The sequence below is a fragment of the Chiloscyllium punctatum genome, chromosome 2 (genome assembly GCF_047496795.1).
Source record: "Chiloscyllium punctatum isolate Juve2018m chromosome 2, sChiPun1.3, whole genome shotgun sequence".
Taxonomy (NCBI): Eukaryota; Metazoa; Chordata; class Chondrichthyes; order Orectolobiformes; family Hemiscylliidae; genus Chiloscyllium; species Chiloscyllium punctatum.
The window spans coordinates 140,324,543-140,344,399 of NC_092740.1; the positions used below are offsets into that span (position 1 = coordinate 140,324,543).

The 19,857-nt window shown below is 42.3% G+C and overlaps 1 protein-coding gene across 1 annotated transcript in view; it reads left to right on the forward strand.

Moving 5' to 3' along the window:
- LOC140492483 (paladin-like) overlaps positions 1 to 19,857 on the forward strand; it is a 118,201-nt gene that overhangs the window by 45,722 nt on the left and 52,622 nt on the right. The window contains exons 12-15 of the mRNA XM_072591375.1: positions 4,392 to 4,508; positions 5,503 to 5,682; positions 9,141 to 9,338; positions 18,627 to 18,767. Coding sequence (XP_072447476.1) covers positions 4,392 to 4,508; positions 5,503 to 5,682; positions 9,141 to 9,338; positions 18,627 to 18,767 — 636 coding nt within the window. The remainder of the gene's footprint in view (positions 1 to 4,391; positions 4,509 to 5,502; positions 5,683 to 9,140; positions 9,339 to 18,626; positions 18,768 to 19,857) is intronic.

Sequence of the window (19,857 nt, forward strand, 5' to 3'; positions counted from 1 at the left end):
GGGGGCCCAGTGTGGGTGCCCATGGCTACCCCTTTGGTCTGGAGGAAGTGTGAGGATTCAAAGAAGAAATTGTTGAGAGTGAGGACCAGTTCAGCCAATGGAATGAGTGTATTGGTGTAAGGTTACTAGTTGTGATGAGGGGAGAAAAGCTGGCTCAGACAATGGGTTGACTGGGCAGTCAGGTTTGTGAATTTTGGGTACGAGGTAGAACCGGGCAGTGCGGGGTTCCTGGACTATGAGGCTGGAGGCTGTTGGTGGGAGATCCCCTGAGTTGATGATGTTGTGGGTGGTCTGGGAGATGAGAGTTTGGTGATGGGAGGTGAGGTTGTGGTTGAGGGGGCAATAGGAGGAGTGTCCGCGAGTTGGCACCTGGCTTCAGGGGTAAAGACGTCGGAGCAACAAACCACCACTGTGCCCCCCCCCCCCTCTTGTCCTCTGGTTTGATGGTGAGGTTGGGGTTGGAGCGGGGTGAGTGGAGGGTTGCGCATTGTGAGAGTGAGAGATTGGAGTGAGTGAGAGTAATAGACAGGTTGAGGCAGTTAATGTCGTGGCAGCAGTTGGAAATGAAGAGATCGAGACCGGCTAACAGACTAGCGAGGGTTGTCTAGGTGGATGGGGTGTATTAGAGGCAGGAGAAGGGGTCCTCAGAAGATTGGTGTGAGTCCTGACGGACAAGGTAAATGGGGAGGAGGAGGTGGTGGAAGAAAAATTTGATGTCGCAATGCATGTTAAATTCATTAATCTGGGATGAATGTGAGGCCTTTACTGAGGACTGATTGTTCGTCCTCAGTGAGGGGGAGGTGTGTGTGTGGGGGGGGGCGGGGGGCGGAGGATGGTGAAAACATGGCAGGGCTGGGAGCTAGGATCTGTTATGGGGCTAGAGTTGGGACTGGAGGCGGAGACTGTCTCTGCAGTAGGTGTGATTATGGTATCGTGGGTGATGTCATCAACAGAAGCGCCACTCACTCTGGGGGTCAGGGAGGTAGAATCTGTGCATTCCGTGGCATCCACGGTGCAAATTTGACATTCCATGGGACGTTCACAATGTCTTTGGTGGTGGCTGCATGTTTGTTGGCGGTGTTCTGGTGAGTGATATCAGTGGGAGCAGAAGTGGCTAAGGTTGAAGCAACTACAGGAGCAGAAATGATGTGCTGGGTAGTCTTTGCAGTGGTTTTGGAGGCGATTGTCTTTGCAGCTGTTGTGGAGGCAGTGGACTTTGTGGTGGTTTCGGTGATGGTTGTAGTGGTGGCGATTGAGGTGGTAGTTGTTTTGGCGACGATTTTGGAGGTGGTATAGTCGACGTGGCTGTGGTCTGTGGGGCGATGGGGGCAGTATTGATGTCATGTTTTGCCATGGTGGTGGCGGTTGTCATGGCTGCATGGCTAATGGCGTCCAAGCGGTTTCGGAAGCCAGGAGAAGGTTCTGAGATGTTTGAGGAATCCCGAGTTTGGAGGCAAGTACATGAAAGTTTGGTGTACTTACATTCCTTGATGTCCAATAAGCTGGAGAAAAAGTGTTTGTTGAGTGTGTGGATTCTTCTCAGAGTGTAGAACAGCAGAGGTCCGTTGCAGGTCTGGGAGAGTGTGGTCTTGAGCTGGGGTAGGGCTGACTGCAGGGAAAGTAGGTGGTGACACATGGCTGCAAGCAGGGAGCGGAGGATCCGGAGGGAGAACCATTTCTGGATTTGCTGTAGGTACGATTGTCCTGGTCAGGTCCAAATTTTGACAGTCTGAATGTAGTCTGGAGTCCATGTGGGATCAGTCGGTTCCTTAGTCAGGTGCTGAGGAAGGAGATGTGGCTGTGGTAATGGGGGAGTCAAAATGTGTGGTGCTGGAAAAGCACACCCAGTCAGGCAGCATCCGAGGAGCAGGAGAGTCAACATTTCAAGCATAAATTCTTCATCAGGAATGTGGGGAGAGTCCAAGGGGGCTGAGAGATAAATGGGAGGGGGCTGGAGCTGGGAGGAAGAGACAAAACACACTTGGTTAATACAGTTAAGAAAGGCCACCATGACAGCAACCAACTTTCTAACAATGCACAAGAGACTGACACACACTAAAGTTGAGAGCAATGTCTAGTCTCAAAGTTTATACCATCACGAGATCCAGCAGGATCATCAAATCACCTATTCCTGATAGAGTCAAACTGTGTGGAAACAGACGCTTCGCTCCACATGAACCCTGTTTCCAAATTAAACTATACCCACTTGCCTGCATTTGGCCCATATCCCACCAAACCTTTCCTATTCATAAACTTATCCAAATGTCTTTTAAATGTTGCAACTGTACCTGTATTCACCACTTCCTCTGAAAGTTCATTCCACACACAAACCATTCTCTGTGTAAAAAGGTTTCCCCTCATGTCCTATTTAAAACTTTTTCCTCTCACATAGTTTTGAACTCCCCCACCCTAGGGTAAAGACCCTTGTTATTCACCTTAACTATGCCCCTCGTGATTTTATAAACCTCTATAAGGTCACCCCTAAACCTCCTATGCTCCAGTGAAAAATATTCCAACCGTTGCAATTTATTTTTATAACTCTTCATTCCCAGCAACATCCTGGTAAATCTTTTCTGAATCCTCTCTGGTGAAACAATATCCTTTCTGTGGCAGGGTGACCAGAATTGTGTACAATACCTCTCAGTGTCTATAACTCATAAATCTTACAATCCTTGTTTCAGTGTGAATCGTTTTGAACCACATAATGAATACTTATTTCCACACTTTGTGCATGTAATTTTTATCTTGGAAGAAAGGGATGTTGTGCTGTTGTTTTAAGATCTGTGTTACTTTACAAATTAAGTATGCTAATGAGCTAAGGACCAGCATGCCATCCCATGACCAGGAGCCATGAAGATTACAAGCAGCAGTGCACTGGACCAAAGATGTCCACACAAATTGCTCTGCAACTTCAAGTTATCAGTTTTTTCACTTGTTGAGATTTTCAAGTAAATTGAATCAATGCTACTTACTGATCTAGCAGTAATCCCATACTAAGGTATAAGAACAAATATGACATAAGTGACGGTATGAATAGAAGGGTGGAAATTTATCTCAACATCAAATTGGATTCCAAGGTTATGAACAGACTGGTTGACATAAAAATTTAAGTATAAAATTATCAATAAGTGTAGGCCATTTGAACTCTCCATCTTGCTGTGCCATTGAATAAGAGTGTCACTGATTGATTGTGTCCTTAATTCCATTTTCCTGTCCACATTGCATAGCCTTTCACTCCTTTGTCGATCAATCGCAGACTATTGCTTAGAAAAGGGATGGAGTAGGTAGCTTATAGATTGTTTTCAACCTTTGTGTCATATCTGACCTGAATGTCCAACCCATATTCTTTTCATCACCAATTCTGCCGACTTCCAGTTGTTTTAATATCATTAATCCCTGTTCAAGCTTTAATCCTCTGCTCCTATATGCTCAGCTCAACCATGCTTTTGTTATCTACACAGGTATACTGAAATTGCACTCGCTCAATATTCTCCTGGTTGACTTCCCATTTTTCATTCCTCTTAAATATAAGCTTATTCTTCATCCATCACCAACTACATTGGTTCGTGATCCAGCAACATCTCAAACTTAAAATTGTCATCCTTTTGTTCAAATCCTACCATAGTCTCGCTCCTGTTTATGTCTATAACCTTCTACAACTTTCCAAGATTAGATCTCTGTTTCCTTCAATTCTGGACCCTTGTGCATCTTTGTTCCAATTGTCACTTCACGGGCAGCGGTCCTTCAATGTTGAGGCACCAACATCTGAAATTCCCTATCTAACTTCTACCCATATCTATGTTTCTCTTCCTATTAAGATGCTTCTGAAGATCTATCTCTTTGCTAAGCATTTGGTCATTTGCTTTTATCGCCTTATGTGGTTTGGTGCTGAAATTTATCTGATAATACTCTTGTGAAGTGTGTGAGCTCTTCTACTACAATACAGGAACTAAATAAATGCAAGTTGTTGTATATGCACCGGAAATGCTCTGCAGAATAGAACCTGGTAGCAATATTCAGAAGAATCCAACCAGTGTTGCATGATACACGCCAGATTTCACATCAATCTCCAAACTTTTGACCATCATTTTTTAGATGGTAACACATAAATACTTAAAAGATCTCTGAGAGAAATCTCTTGACAAATTGTGAGAAAATAATTGCCTTTTAGTCAGTCTGAATAATTTCAATACTTGAACAGTCTCAAACTCTTCAGTCTATGTTTTAACAGTTTCTGTTCACTGCATGTTAATTATACAGGAATGAAAGCAGGTTAAGGCATAGACTCACACAATATTAACAATACGATCACCGACCATCTTGTTCCCTGTCATTTGAAAGCCTCCTATAACTTTACAGCCTCAGATTAACTCTCTGCTTGTGACCTGCAGTTTGCGGATGAATCCCTGGATCTTGATGAAATGAGTAGTCTGAGAGAGATGAAGGTGGCAAACTACAGAAAAGTTTCAAAAATGCCTGTATGTGGAATGGCACAACCAAATCCAGAGGTCAGCAATCCCATTTGTTACATCACGTACTTCTCTGTATTCAGTAGAACAGCCTCAATTATATTAAGATGCAACTCTATCTAATAGCTTCTCTAAACAGCAGCTTAAGATCCTGTGTAAGCTGTGTATTCAGTTGGGCGGTATCTTCACATTCTGTCAACTACTCCTTCCAATATTGTTTAGAGGTATACATAAAATAATGTGTACAATTACTGACTGATTCTTAGATACTTTGCATTCTAAGACTGACTCCTTTAAATACTAAATAAAAACGGAAAGAACTGCGGATGCTGTAAATCAGAAACAAGAACAGAAGTTTCAGGAAGGATCACGGGACCTGAAATGTTAACTCTGATTTCTCTTCACAGATGCTGCTGGACCTGCTGAGTTTTTCCAGCAACATCTGTTTTTGTTCCTGTAAATACTAGTTTTTAGCTCCTGTATAATTTGGTGGACAGCTCAGCTACATAGTGGGAATGACTGAAAGCTACCAGTGGCTGTTGCTTATTTACTAGTTGAAAACTCTTCTCAATACTGTTTAGTAGTTCCATATAATGGTGGATGGCTCTCTATGTACCACAAGCACCAGTCTGTAGTTCTTCGTTTACATCACAGAATAATCCTTCTAAATGCCGATGAGTATGGCCCTCTGTATGACAATGGGCACTTCCTCTGTACGTCAGTATGTACTTCCCTCTGCATACAGTATTGGACCATTGTTCATTTACATATCAGTGGGTAATGTCCTCCTTTTAAACCCTAGTGAGCAGGTCTTTGAATTTTGGACAGCTGACTGATGAGTAACTTCTTATAAACTGATTGGTAAATCCTCCATGACTGGTGGGCATTTATTTCTGGGAGATCGCAGACATAATTGTGTGACAAATGCAATTCTGTAAATGTCGAATTAACTTGAAAAGCTGAGGCACTTGTGCTAAGTTAAACCAGAGGACTGGGCACCCAAGACCTAAAAGTAAAATAATTTTGATTGCAGGGACTGGAGCATATTCTCTCCTACCTAACAGATGATTGCAGGAAGTTTAGCCGAGTTTTATGTTTGAACCTGCGAGAGGAAGCAGTGTTGGAAGGTGATGGAAAAATGTATTCACTCAGGGAGGTCAACAACCTCCAACAGGAGATCATCATTCCTGTGACAACAGCAGAGCAACTGGAGGTGAATACCCTGAGTTTCTAGTTACTGAACAAATGGTACTTTTTAATATTGATGTGACTAAAAGCACTTTGGACCAATATAGCTTGCATTGACTATAAACTTGGTAGTTAAATGACAAATGGCTCTTGTCTTTAAGTAAATGTTGTTTATTGCATGATTGTAATCAGATACAAGTTACAGACATTGTTTTCTTAGCACACACTCACATTACATTTGCATAGAGGTTGCCAACAGTTATATATTTCTCTTTACATTCTTAGTGCACACTCGCTGACTTTATCACTTACCTATAGACTGCCAGCCTCTGTGCAGGTCACATCATTTTCTTAGTTTATGGGGTCTTTAAAGTTCAGTTATAGATTGCTAGCTTCTGTGGCATGCTTTGCTTTTTTCTACAGAAGAAGAGACAGGCAGCTGGTGGTGGTGGGGATCAGTGAACAGTTAATCTGTCAGTTAGATAGTGGGGAGGACCCAACACATCAATGTCACAACTACAGCATATGATAGCAGGTAATGTGGCAAAAGTACTCCATGTGTTTCAAGCAAATGGTCACATGTCAAAATCAAGTATGAACGATCCTTATTGGGGTGAAGTGGGAAAATAGTCAGTAAGGGGGAACAGTTACAGTCAGCCATGAGGCTTTATTACTCCATGTCACAAGTTTGGCCACGATCAGATACATTGTCAAAGGAGAGTCACAGGTGAGGTGCCAGAAGTCTGCAGGTTGGCTAACATGGTGCCACTGTTTAAGAAAAGTGGTAAGGACAAGCCAGGGAACTATAGACCGGTGAGATTGACGTCATTGGTGGGCAAGTTGTTAGAGGGAATCCTGAGGGACAGGATGTACATATATTTGGAAAGGCAAGGACTGATTAGTCAACATGGCTTTATGTGTGGGAAATCATGTCTAACAAAATTGATTGTGTTTTTTGAAAAGGTAACGAAGAGGATTAATGAGGGCAGAGTGGTAATTGTGATTTATATGGACTTCAGTAAGGCGTTCGACAAGGTTCCCCATGGGAGACTGGTTAGCAAGGTTAGATCTCATGGAATACAGGGAGAACTAGGCATTTGGATACAGAACTGGCTCAAAGGTAGAAGACAGAGAGGGTGGTGGTGGAGGGTTGTTTTTCAGACTGGAGGCCTGTGACCAGTGGAGTGCTACAAGGATCGGTGCTGGGTCCACTACTTTTCATCATTTATATAAATGATTTGGATGTGAACATAAGAGGTACAGTTAGTAAGTTTGCATATGACATCAAAATTGGAGGAGTAGTGGACAGTGAAGAAGGATACCTCAGATTATAACGGGATCTTGATCAGATGGGCCAATGGGCTGAGAAGTGTCAGATGGAGTTTAATTTAGATAAATGTGAGGTGCTGCATTTTGGGAAAGCAAATCTTAGCAGGACTTATACACTTAATGGTAATTTCCTAGGGAGTGTTGCTGAACAAAGAGACCTTGGAGTGCAGGTTCATGGCTCCTTGAAAGTGGAGTGGCAGGTAGATAGGATAGTGAAGAAGGCGTTTGGTATGCTTTCCTTTATTGGTCAGAGTATTGAGTACAGGAGTTGGGAGGTCATGTTGCCGCTGCACTGGACATTGGTTAGGCCACTGTTGGAATACTGTGTGCAATTCTGGTCTCCTTCCTATCAGAAAGATGTTGTGGAACTTGAAAGGGTTCAGAAAAGATTTACAAGGATGTTGCCAGGGTTGGAGGATTTGAGCTATAGGGAGAGGTTAAATAGGCTAGGGCTGTTTTTCCTGGAGCGTCGGAGGCTGAGGGGTGACCTTATTAGGTGAATTGGCCATGCTAAATTGCCCGTAGTGTTAGGTGAAGGGGTAAATGTAGGGGAATGGGTCTGGGTGGGTTGTGCTTCAGCGGGTCGGTGTGGACTTGTTGGGCCGAAGGGCCTGTTTCCACACTGTAAATAATCTAATCTAAGTAATCTAATCTAATCTAATCTTTTAGAGGTTTACAAAATCATGAGGGGCATGGATAGGATAAATAGACAAAGTCTTTTCCCTGAGCTGGGGAGTCCAGGACTAGAGGGCATAGGTTTAGGGTTAGAGGGGAAAGATATGAAAAAGACTTAAGGGGCAACTTTTTCACGCAGAGCGTGGTACGTGTATGGAATGAGCTGCCAAAGGAAGTGGTGGAGGCTGGCACAAGTATAGCATTTAAAAGGCATCTGGATGGGTATATGAATAGGAAGGGTTTGGAGGGATATGGGACGGGTGCTGGCAGGTGGAACTAGATTGGGTTGGGATATCTGGTCGGCATGGACGAGTTGGATCAAAGGGTCTGTTTCCGTGTTGTACATCTCTATGACTCTGAGACAGGGGAAATCAATCTCTTTCCAAAACAAGGAATTAGGCCAGTTAGTCATACAGGTCAAGTGCTAGGAGTCCAAGAATGGCAGGTTGGGCAGTCAAGTTGCTGTTGAGGCATCAGTCACAGTGATTGAGTCAAGGTCACAGGGCAATGTCCTACAAAATCAGTCTGGGGGATAGAGTAGGCCAAAGTCAGTCCTTTGGTGGGGTTGATCAATAAAGATTAGAGGGTTTAAGAGGGGGCAATCAATGAAATCCCGAGCAAAGTGGGCAGCTCAAGTTTTGGAATGGGCTTCATTGTACTGGGTCGCTGAGGGAAAGGAAAAAGTCCTCAGGGCAACTGGATATGCGAGGGTAGGATGATGTAATGAATAGGATTGGACTGTGAGTTCTGAAAAGGGACGGAAGTTCAGACAGGCCACTGTAGCTATGGCCTCTACAAGGGAAGGATGTAGGCCCAACATGGGCATGGGAATTTCCAAAGTTAAGGGCTCTGGGGTGAAGTGAGCTCATCAATAGTTATGCAAAGGGCCTCAACAGAAGAGAAGGAGGCTAAAAGTTCAATAAGGACACATTGACAGCAGAACAGGAAGGGACATGAAAGAGGGGCGGTATTTGTGTTTTACAGGTGGAGTCTGCAAATCACTTACATTGAAGCAATGTTGGAACCTTACCCTATTGGATGGAATGTAAACATATATTAAGTGCACAAAATGACTGGCACCTGCATGCAAAGTGCATGGAATATGTTATTTTTCATCCAAAATGCTACAATCATTCTTGCAGGTGTAGAACATTTAATAACGTGGGGACAAAATTTATTTCCTGTCCTCATGGTAGATTTGTAGCTTCTGTTTGGGCTAAGCCAGCACTACGGATTGACTGACGAATTGTAGAAACCGTTAATATTTCATTTCTATTGAAACTAAAATGGACATCATACTTCACTGAAGGTTTTAGGTCCCAGCAGCAAGTTAATGAACCTGTTCATTTTGTCACATGGGAATCAAAGGAGAACTCTGTTGTCTATGGTCGCCATGAGGAGCTGCAAATGAGGAGCTTTCCTCTAACTCGTGGTAGCTGAAGCTCAATTTTAAGTTTGTTTCTCTTTATCGTGATCCAGGAAGTGGAGACTGCCACCAAAGTGGATGTGTTGAGCTCTCAGAATGCTATAGAGACATGGCATGAAGAAACAAAGCAGCTCAAGCAGTTTGCATCGTGTAACACTCTGCAGGAGGTTTACACTCAGATAGCCACGCAGTTTCCCCAACTGCATTACAAACGCATTCCAATTACAGACTGCGCGGCTCCCAGAGAAGAGGTACATTATGTGATTTATTCATATATGTTGGTTTCTATTCTATTTGTGATTTTTAACCCTTGTTGTCCCAAACATGGTATGGAAGAAAGGACTTATCTGTATATAGTCTATTTCACAACTTTGCAATGTCTCAAAGTACTTCACAATCATTTAAGCACTATTGAAGTGCAGGCCCTATTGTAATGCAGATGGATACATGACCAGACAATTTATATTTAATGCTGTTGGTTGAGGACTATTGTACAAGACACTGGGGAGAACTTCCATACTCTTTGACAGTGTAATATGAACTTTTACACCCACCAGACAGGGTAGATGGAATCTTGGGTCAACATCTGGTCCAAAAGATAACACCTTTGATAAAGCCAAACTAATCTTAGTCTGGATAATGCAGTCAAATTACTGGACCATTAGACCATTAGAATTAGGAACAGGAGCAAGCCAATCCATCCATTTTCATGCCCTTTCCCCATAACCCTTGATTTTCCTCTTGATCAAGAATCCATCTACCTTCCTTAAAACACAAACAAAGACTCTGCCCCTACAGCTCTCTGTGGCAAGTAGTTCCAAAGACTCTCAGCCCTCTGAGAGAAAAAAATTCCTCTGCATCACAATCTTAAATTGGCACCCCTTAATTCTGAGACTATGCCCTTTGATCCTAGACTCTCCATGAGTCATAGAGTCATACAGCATGGAAACGGATCTTTCTGTCCAACCAGTCCAAGCTGACCATATTTCCAAATTAAACTAGTCCCACCTGCCTGTGCTTGGACAGCATCCCTCCAAACCTTTCCTATTCATGAACTTATCCAAATGCAACTGTAGCTGCATCTACCACTTTCACTGGCAGTTTATTCCATACACGAACCACTCTCTATAAAAATGTTGCCCCTCGTGTTCTTTTTAAATCTTTCTCCTTTCATCTTAAAAATGTACCCTCTAGTTTTGAACTCCCCCACCCTAGGTAAATGACCCTTGTCATCCACCTTACCTAGTTACAGTGACAAACTGGAAAAGATAGTTGTTGTTCTTGCTGAAGCAGAAAAGGCCAAGAGAAAATGTTATAAACCACAGAAGGTTTTATTTTATTCATTCATGGATGTGGGTGTGACTGGCTGGACCAGCATTTATTGCCCATCCCTAATTGCCCAGAGGGCAGTTAAGAGTCAACAATTTTGCCGTGGTAGGATTTGAACCTGGGTCTCCAGAAAATTAACCGAGTTTCTGGATTAATAGTCTACCAATAATCCCATTGTGATATCACCTCCCCATCATGCATGAGCAAATCTAATTGAGGATTCTGAAGTGTTGATAATATGGGATATGCAGAAGCAATTCAATAAAGTTTCACAGATGAAATTGTTTTTCAAAATGAGAGCACATAATTTTGCTGGCATCTGAATGTCTAGAATTGATTAAGATAGGAGATAGAGAGAAGGGTGATGAGTACAGGGGTCGCAGCTTTTCACCAAATGTTTGCTGAGATGATAAGCTAGGAGGTAAATAGTGCAGATGGGGCAAATGCGAGGTAATGCTAATAGATGAGGAGATTGTGCCAACTGCAACAGATGGAGTTCGATATGCAGAGGTGCAAGATCATCTACTTTAGATCTATAAAAACTAGTATTTTCTGAATGGTGAGAATTCGATGGGACAAGTACAGAAATTAGTAAAGTTGTGCAGTTCAGGTGCAGAACAGAAGTTGAATAGAACCTTGATCAAAGTTACAAAAGGGCTTGAGAGCCCAGTCTGGAGATTTTAGATCTCGAGTAAAGCCCCAGTTAAAGAACTGGGTTGAGATCTGGGCCCCGCAGCTCAGGTAGGATATTCTGGCTTCAGAGGGAATACAATGCAGACTAATAATGAGGATAAAAGGATTAAAAGTATGAGAATATTTTGCTCAGAATACAGTCACATTACCTGGAAGAGAATAAATTAAGAGGTGATCTAATTACAGTGTTGTGAAGGAACAAAAGATCAAAAAGGAATTATCAGATAAAAGGAATTATTTCCTCTTCTGGAGTTGTCCAAGACTAAGGGAAGTCCGTTGAAAGTTGGAGCTGGTGTTCACTGCCAGGTGATATTAGCAAGCATTTCACCAGTTAAAGGGGAGTGGCACCCTGGAATTCATCTGGCCGAGTGCTGTTGAGATGGGGTCAATTGAAAAGTTCAACATTGACATTGATGAATTGATTCTTAGATAAGGTTATTAAGGTTTGCAGAATAAAAGTAGACAGATGGAGTTAAGATACAGCTTAGCCATGATCTAACTGAATCCCAGAACATCCTGGCACTTTCCCCTGCCACCGCAGGAACTGTACAACCCACCCTCCCGTCCTGGCCCTTTCCCCTGCCACCGCAGGAACTGTAAAACCTGCGCCCACACCTCCTCCCTCACCTCTATCCAAGGCCCTAAAGGAGCCTTCCACATCCATCAAAGTTTTACTTGCACATCCACTAATATCATTTATTGTATCCATTGCTCCCGATGCGGTCTCCTCTACATTGGGGAGACTGGGCACCTCCTAGCAGAGCGCTTTAGGGAACGTCTCCGGGACACCCGCACCAATCAACCACATCGCCCCGTGGCCCAACATTTCAACTCCCCCTCCCACTCTGCCGAGGACATGGAGGCCCTGGGCCCCCTTCACCGCCGCTCCCTCACCACCAGACGCCTGGAGGAAGAACGCATCATCTTCCGCCTCGGAACACTTCAACCCCAGGGCATCAATGTGGACTTCAACAGTTTCCTCATTTCCCCTTCCCCCACCTCACCCTAGTTCTAAACTTCCAGCTCAGTAACTGTCCCCATGACTTGTCCGGACTTGTCCGACCTGCCTATCTCCTTTTCCACCTATCCACTCCACCTTCTCCTCCCTGACCTATCACCTTCATCTCCTCCCCCACTCACCCATTGTACTCTATGCTACTCTCTCCCCACCCCCACCCTCCTCTAGCTTATCTCTCCACGCTTCAGGCTCACTGCCTTTATTCCTGATGAAGGGCTTTTGCCCGAAACGTCGATTTCGAAGCTACTTGGATGCTACCTGAACTGCTGTGCTCTTCCAGCACCACGAATCCAGAATCATGAGTTGAATGGTTTATTCCTAGAATCATAGAAATGTTACAGCACAGAAAGAGGCCATTCAGCCCAAAATGTCCGATCTTTCTGAATAACTATTTGCCCACTCTAATCTCATTTACCATCACCTTGCAGGTTCCAACGCTTCAGATGCAGGTCCAGTTTACTTTTAGATGAGCTGCCCATTTCCACCAAACTGGGAATCAAATTCCAGGCATCCAACTGGGTGAAATTTTTTTATTTCGTGGTCACTCTAATCCTTTAAGTCTGTGCTCCCAGTAAATGGGAAGCAGGTCTTTCCTGTCCACTCCATCCAGCTCCCTCAATGTTTTGTACACCTCAATTAAGTCACTGGTTCTTAGAACCTTCTTTGGTTCTAAGGAAAACCAACCTATCCTCATACCTGTAAGTCGAAAGACCAGGCAGAAATCTTGTAAATCCTCTCTACACCTTCGCTGGACCAATTATGCCCTTGCTTTAATGTAATGAACAGAACTTCTTTAAAAGTCTCAGCTATAGTTTAACCAGTGTCTTACATTGTTCTAGCATTACATTCTTCCTCTTGTATTCAATATGTTGCCTAATGAATGAAAGTATGGCAAAATGCTGCCTTTGTCACCTTACTGACCTGTGGATGTGCACTCCAAGGTTTCTAATTTCCTTTACTTCTCTTAATGCCCTCCTGTTTCTTGTGTTTCTCCTTGCTTTGATTGCCCTCAGCATACACACAGCCTTCCACTTCTCCAGTCGGAATCACACCATTTCCCACCCACTCAACCAAACCGCTGATATCGTATTACAGTTGACAACTAGCCTCTTCATTATCAATTACTCAGCCAATTATTATGTAGTCTGAAACCTTTCCAATCATGCCTCTCAAATTTTATTCTAACAGCAAGAGAGCCAAAATGTAATCTTTTGGAATAGCATGGAATGTTGCTTTCATAGACTCAGTCACAGAGTACAGAAACAGACCATTCAGTCTCACCAGTCCTTGCTGACCATAGTCACAAATTAAACTATTCTGTTCATAAAAGCAAACATCAACCATTATCCTTTGTTTCCTGTCACTGAACCAGTTTTCCCTGTATTCCATGGATTTTAATTTTTTGTTTCCTATTCCTGTGATTCTAAGTTAAAACAAAAAGCTGCCTACCTGACAATCAAGCTACTCGATTTCAGCTCATCGATCATGCAGCTGCAAAAATGTGCAGCATAATGTTTGCAAAACAGCATGTAAGGAATGGAGTTCAGTAAATGGGAGGGGCTTCACCCATTGAGTAATTTGAGATTTTTTTTCCCTAAATGACTGAGGAAGCAGCGGTTCTGCTCTGAGCAGAAACCAAGTTCAACCTTTTTCCAGCTGTTCAATAACTTGTTAAGCCAAATGTATATTTTCAATGTGAATGTCCTCCACTACTGATCACACTGTAATCTGCACAGTGATTTTGCATGTGGTTCCAGAACACTAAATACAACAGCAATTTATTCAGGGCCCTAATGTAGCTGATTTTCTGAAACCACATATCACACAACTAATGCATGATCAAATATTGTAGCTTACAGATACACAAAAATTCTGCTTTTACAAATTTATTTTCCTTACTTTTACCTGGTACTTCAGAAAGGCTGCCGAAAGTGTAAATTGCCTGTTTCAATCATTCTTTTCCCAGCTATTTATATAACCAATTTCTCCCATCTCATTTGGCTTTAATGTATTTTATTATTTTCACGCTCCTCTCAAAATTTTATTTCTTTTTCTCATGATTTACATAATGATAGAAAGGAAAAACGAATTCTGTTATTTTGCTTCATACGTCCGACTGTTCTTACTGAAAGTTTTGTTGCTGTAAAACCTCCTCAGAAAAGCATTTTCCATATTTGAGTCTCCAAAGATCATAATCCATGGCTCACTGAATCATTGCCAATGTCATGAATTATCTCCGAAAATCTCCAATGAATCCACCTCCAACCTCCATGGAAAACATACTTCAAATACTATTAGCTCAGAAACTTTGTCATGCTCTCAATTGTACACAATATAAAAATTAATCAATATCAATGTTGAACTTTTCAATTGACCCAGTCTCAACAATAGTTGGTCAGGTGAATTCCAGACTACCACTGTCCTTTATCTAATGAAATGCTTCCTGACATCACCCACTGGTGAACACCAGCTCCAATTTTAAGGTTATCAAGTCTCCTTGTCTTGGACTCCCCCAGAAGAGGAAATTGTTTCTCTTATCTATCTACGCAATGATCTTTCAATCATTCAAAACACCATAATTAGATCATTTAAGGACAGAATATTAGAGTCACAGAGTCATGAGAGGTGCACAACACGGAAACAGACCTTTCGGTCCAACTCGTCCATGCCAACCAGATATCCCAACCCAATCTAGTCCCATCTGCCAGCACCTGGCCCATATCCCTCCACACGCTTCCTATTCATATACCCATCCAGATGCTGTTTAAATGTTACAATTATATTAGCCTCCACCACTTCCTCTGGCAGCTCCATACACATACCACCCTCTGCGTGAAAAGGTTGCCCCTTAGGTCCTTTTTATATCTTTCCCCTCTCACCCTAAACCTATGCCCTCTAGTTCTGGACTTCCCCATCCCAGGGAAAAGACCTTGTCTGTTTATCCTATCCATGCCCCTCATGATTTTATAAAACTCCATAAGGTCACCCCTCAGCCTCCAATGTTCCAGGAAAATAGCCCCAGCCTATTCAACCTCTCCCTATAGCTCAAATCCTCCAATCCTGGCAACATTCTTGTAAATCTTTTCTGAAGCCTTTCAAGTTTCACAACATCCTTCCAATAGGAAGAAGACCAGAATTGCATGCAATATTCCAAAAGTGGTCTAACCAGTGTCTTGTACAGCCGCAACATGACCTCCCAACTCCTGTACTCAATACTTTGACTAATAAAGGAAAGCATACACTTCTTCACTATCCTATCTACCTGTGACTACTTTCAAGGAGCTATGAACCTGCACTCCAAGGTCTCTTTGTTCAGCAACACTCCCTAGGACCTTACCATTAGGTGTATAAGTCCTGATAAGATTTGCTTTCCCAAAATGCAGCACCTCACATTTATCTAAATTAAACTCCACCTGCCACTTCTTAGCCCATTGGCCCATCTGATCAAGATCCTGTTGTAATCTGAGGTAACCTTCTCTGTCTACTACACCTCCAATATTGGTGTCATCTACAACCTTACTAACTATACCTCTTATGCTCACATCCAAATCATTTATTTAAATGGACAGAAACTGCAAAACGCTGCAACACCAAGGGACCATGGGGTACTTGTTCATAAAACACAGAAAGTTGTGCAAATTGCAGCAGGTAATCAGGAATGCTAATGGAACATGAGCTCCTAATTCGAAGAGGTTGGAGTGTAAGAGTAGTGAAGCCTTATTGAAACTGTACAAGATGCTCTGAAGTGCTGTGTTAAAAATCACACAACACTAGATTATAGTTCAACAAGTTTATTTGGAAGCAGTAGCTTTCGGAGCACTGTTCCTTTGTCAATTAGCTATTGGGGCAGGATCATAAGACACAAAATTTATAGCACAAGATCACGGTGTCATTCAACTGATACAAAATATTTAACAAACCTAGATTGCTCATAAGTATTCCATTTTTTAGAGTTGAGATGTCACTTTTTAAAAATAAAATCCTAAGTTATCTTGGGAATATGACTTGAAAGAATTTCTGGCATTAACATATTAATGAATCAAACCCTGCAACCCATTCTAGAAGATGAAAGACTTAGTAGCAATCTAGGGATATTCAATATATCATTTCAGTTGCTTGATACTATGATCTTGTGCTATAAATTCTGTGTCCTATGATCCTGCCCCACTAGCTACCTGACAAAGGAGCAGCATTCTGAAAGTTAGTAATTCTGAATAAACCTGTTGGACTATAACCTGGTGTTGTGTGATTTTTAACTTTGTCCACCCCAGTCCAACACTGGCACCTCTTCATCATGAAGTATGTAAGCAGCTTTCGTCCCCTCATTTAAGAAAAGGTATCATTTCATTGCAGGCAGTTCAGTGAAGGTTCAATGTCTCAGCATTTACCCTATCAAGCCCCTTAAGAATCCTATATATTTCAATGACATCACCTGTCATTCTTCTAAACAGTGAGTAGAGCCCCAATCCCTTTAGCCTTTGCTCATGAGAGCAATGTTCTCTAACCACTGATCCCTCCATCCCAGACGTCACCCTAATTAACCTTCTCTGAAATAACATACGTGATTGCGGTAATTTACCAATATTTGTTGGACTTTGGGGCAGTACCAGTAGATTGGAAAACCATAAATGTGACACCACTGTTTTAAACAAGAGGTAGACAAAAGGTGAGTAACTATAGGACTGCTAGTTTAACTCCTGTAGTGGGGAAAATTCTTGAATCTATCATTAAGGAAGAAAAGGAAAGACATCTGGATAGAAATTGTCCCATCAGGCAGACACAGCTGAAAGGAAGAACATGTTTAACTAATTTACTTCATGGGGCTGCATGGTGGCTCATTGGTTAGCACTGCTGCCTCACAGCGCCAGGGACCCGGGTTCGATTCCCAACTCTGTGTGTGGAGTTTGCACATTCTCCCAGTGTCTGCGTAGGTTTCCTCCGAGTGCTCTGGTTTCCTCCCACAGTCCAGAAATGTGCAGGTCAGGTGAATTGGCCGTGCTAAATTTCCCATAGTGTTAGATCCATTAGTCAGCGGTAAATATAGGGCAGGGGAATGTGTCTGGGTGGGATCCTCTTTGGAGGGTTGGTGTGGACTTGTTGGGCCAAAGGGCCTGTTTCCATACTGTAGGGAATCTAATCTAATTTACTGGAATTCCTTGAGAACATTATGAGCATTGTGGATAAGGAGGAATTGGTGGTAGTAGTGTATTTGGATTTCCAGAAGGCATTCGACAAGTTACTGCACAAAAGGCTGCTGTATAAGATAAAGGTGCACAGCATCATGGATAATATATTAGAATGGGTAGAAGATTGGTTAATTAACAGAGAACAAACAGTAGGGATAAATAGGTGTTTTTTCAGTTGGCGATCCGTGGCTACTGGTGTGGCTCAGGGATCAATGTTGAGATCGTAATTGTTTACAATTTACATAGATGATTTGGAGTTAGGGACCAAGTGTAGTATGTCAAAGTTCACAGATGACACTAAGATGAGTGGTAGAACAAACTGTGCAGAGTGCACAGAAAGTCTGCAGAGTGACATAGATAGGTTAAGTGAGTGGGCGAAGGTCTGAAAGATGGAGTACAATGTTGGTAAATGTGAGGTCATCCATTTTGGAAATAACAGCAAAATGGACTGTTGTTTAAATGGTGAAAAATTGCAGCATGCTGCTGTGCAGAGGGACCTGGGTGACCTTGTGCATTGGTCTGCAGCTGCTACTGGTAATTAAGAAAGTAAATGGAATGCTGTTCTTCATTGCTCGAGGGATAGAATTTATAAACAGGGAGGTTATGTTGTATCCTTAGGGTTCTGGTGAGGCCACATCTGGATTACTGTGTACAGCTTTGGTCACCTTACTTGAAAAGGATGTATAGGCATTGGATGGGGTGCAGAGAAGGTTCACAAGGTTGATTCTTGAGTTGAAAGGGGTGGTTTATGAGGAGAGATTGAGTAGACTGAGACTCATTGGAAATTAAAAGAATGGGGGGTATTCTTAGAGAATCATATAAAATGATGAATGGATAAAGTTAAAAGTCACACAAAAATGTCCACCCCAGTCCAACACTGGCTCCTCCACATCATCGGGAATAAATAAGATAGAAGCAGGGACGTTGTTTCCACTGGCAGGTGAGACTAGAACTAACAGGCATAGCCTCAAAACAAGGAGAAGCAGATTTAGGACTGAGCTGAGGAGAAATGTCTTCTCCTTAAGGATTGTGAATCTGTGGAATTCCCTGTCCAGTGAAGCAGCTGAGACTACCTCTTGATAACTTTAAAAACAAAGATAGATAGATTTTTGAACAGTAAGGGAATTAAGAGTTATGGTGAGCAGGTGGGTGAGTGGAGCTGAGTCCATGATAAGATCAGCCATGATCTTATTGAATGGCAGAGCAGGCCCAAGGGGCCAGATGGACTACTCCTGTTCCTGTTTCTCATGTTCCAATGTAAAATATAATTTATTTGACTAGAACATTGATAATTTTCTTTATTTTACTTCCAGGATTTTGATGTCTTCCTTAGGGTTGTGAAATCACATTTAACAACTGACAAAAACTGTGCTATTATACTAAACTGTCACAATGGGAAAGGAAGAAGTACTGTTGGGATGGTCATCTGCCTGCTTCTAACCTGGCACATTAACGTGAGTCAGACTTTCCTACATTGCATTTTTACATTTGTCTGTTTAACGTCTTCCTTTTTGTGGATTATTACTTAGAATTGCAAAGAACTACCAAAGTGATACAAAAGCTACATTTTTCAGTACGGCCTGAAATTTTGTCAAAATCCAGCTGACGTGTTTTTATTTGGAATTTTCTATAGCTTGATTATAAAGATCAATACAGAAGTAGTGTATTTAAACAAGAAAAGCAAGAAAAGTAAACCAAACAATATCTCTCACTCTGAGCTGTTCTATCATTGAAAGGCAGAAAATCAGGAACAAAGTTGTTGTTAAGATAGTTTTGTGTTGGGAGACTCCATAAGTATCCTCATCCCTAATAATGGAGGAATCCCAAACATCACCCCAAAAGACAAGGCCAATGCATTTGTATCTACCTTGAGCCAGAAATGCCATGTCTATGTACAGCAAGGCCTGGACTACACATAGTGGCAGGTATTATTTGCCTCACTAGGAGAAAGTGAGGACTGCAGATGCGGGAGATCAGAGTCGAGAATGTGGTGCTGGAAAAGCACAGCAGGCCAGGCAGCATCTGAGGAGCAGGTGAATCGACATCTTGGCATAAGCCCTTCATCAGGAAGCACTTATCTGGGTCACCAATGTTCTCGGCAACAACCAGCAAAAGAGAATTTCCCAATTTTCCCTTAACATTTAATGGAATTAACATCATAAACCTCCGTCATCAACATCTTGGAGGTTACAAACAATGAGAAACTGAAAGGGATGAACCATATAAATACTGTGGCTACAAGAAGCAATTATAGGCTGGTTATTTTGTGGCAATTAATTCACCTCCTGACTCCCCAAAGCCTGGTCACTGTCTTCAGTGCACAACTCAGGAGTTCGATGAAAGACTGTTCACTTGAGAAAGAAGTTCCTATAATTTCCCCCATTACGTTTCCAATAGATTATTGACTCAGAAGTGGCTTTCAAGACTTCTTCTTGTTAGTCCTTTGCCAACACATTAGAAACAGCCTTTCAATATCTTATGGTCTCTATTTAATCCCAGTATTGCATCAAATTCTTTCAATAATTAATATTTTTCATGTGGATT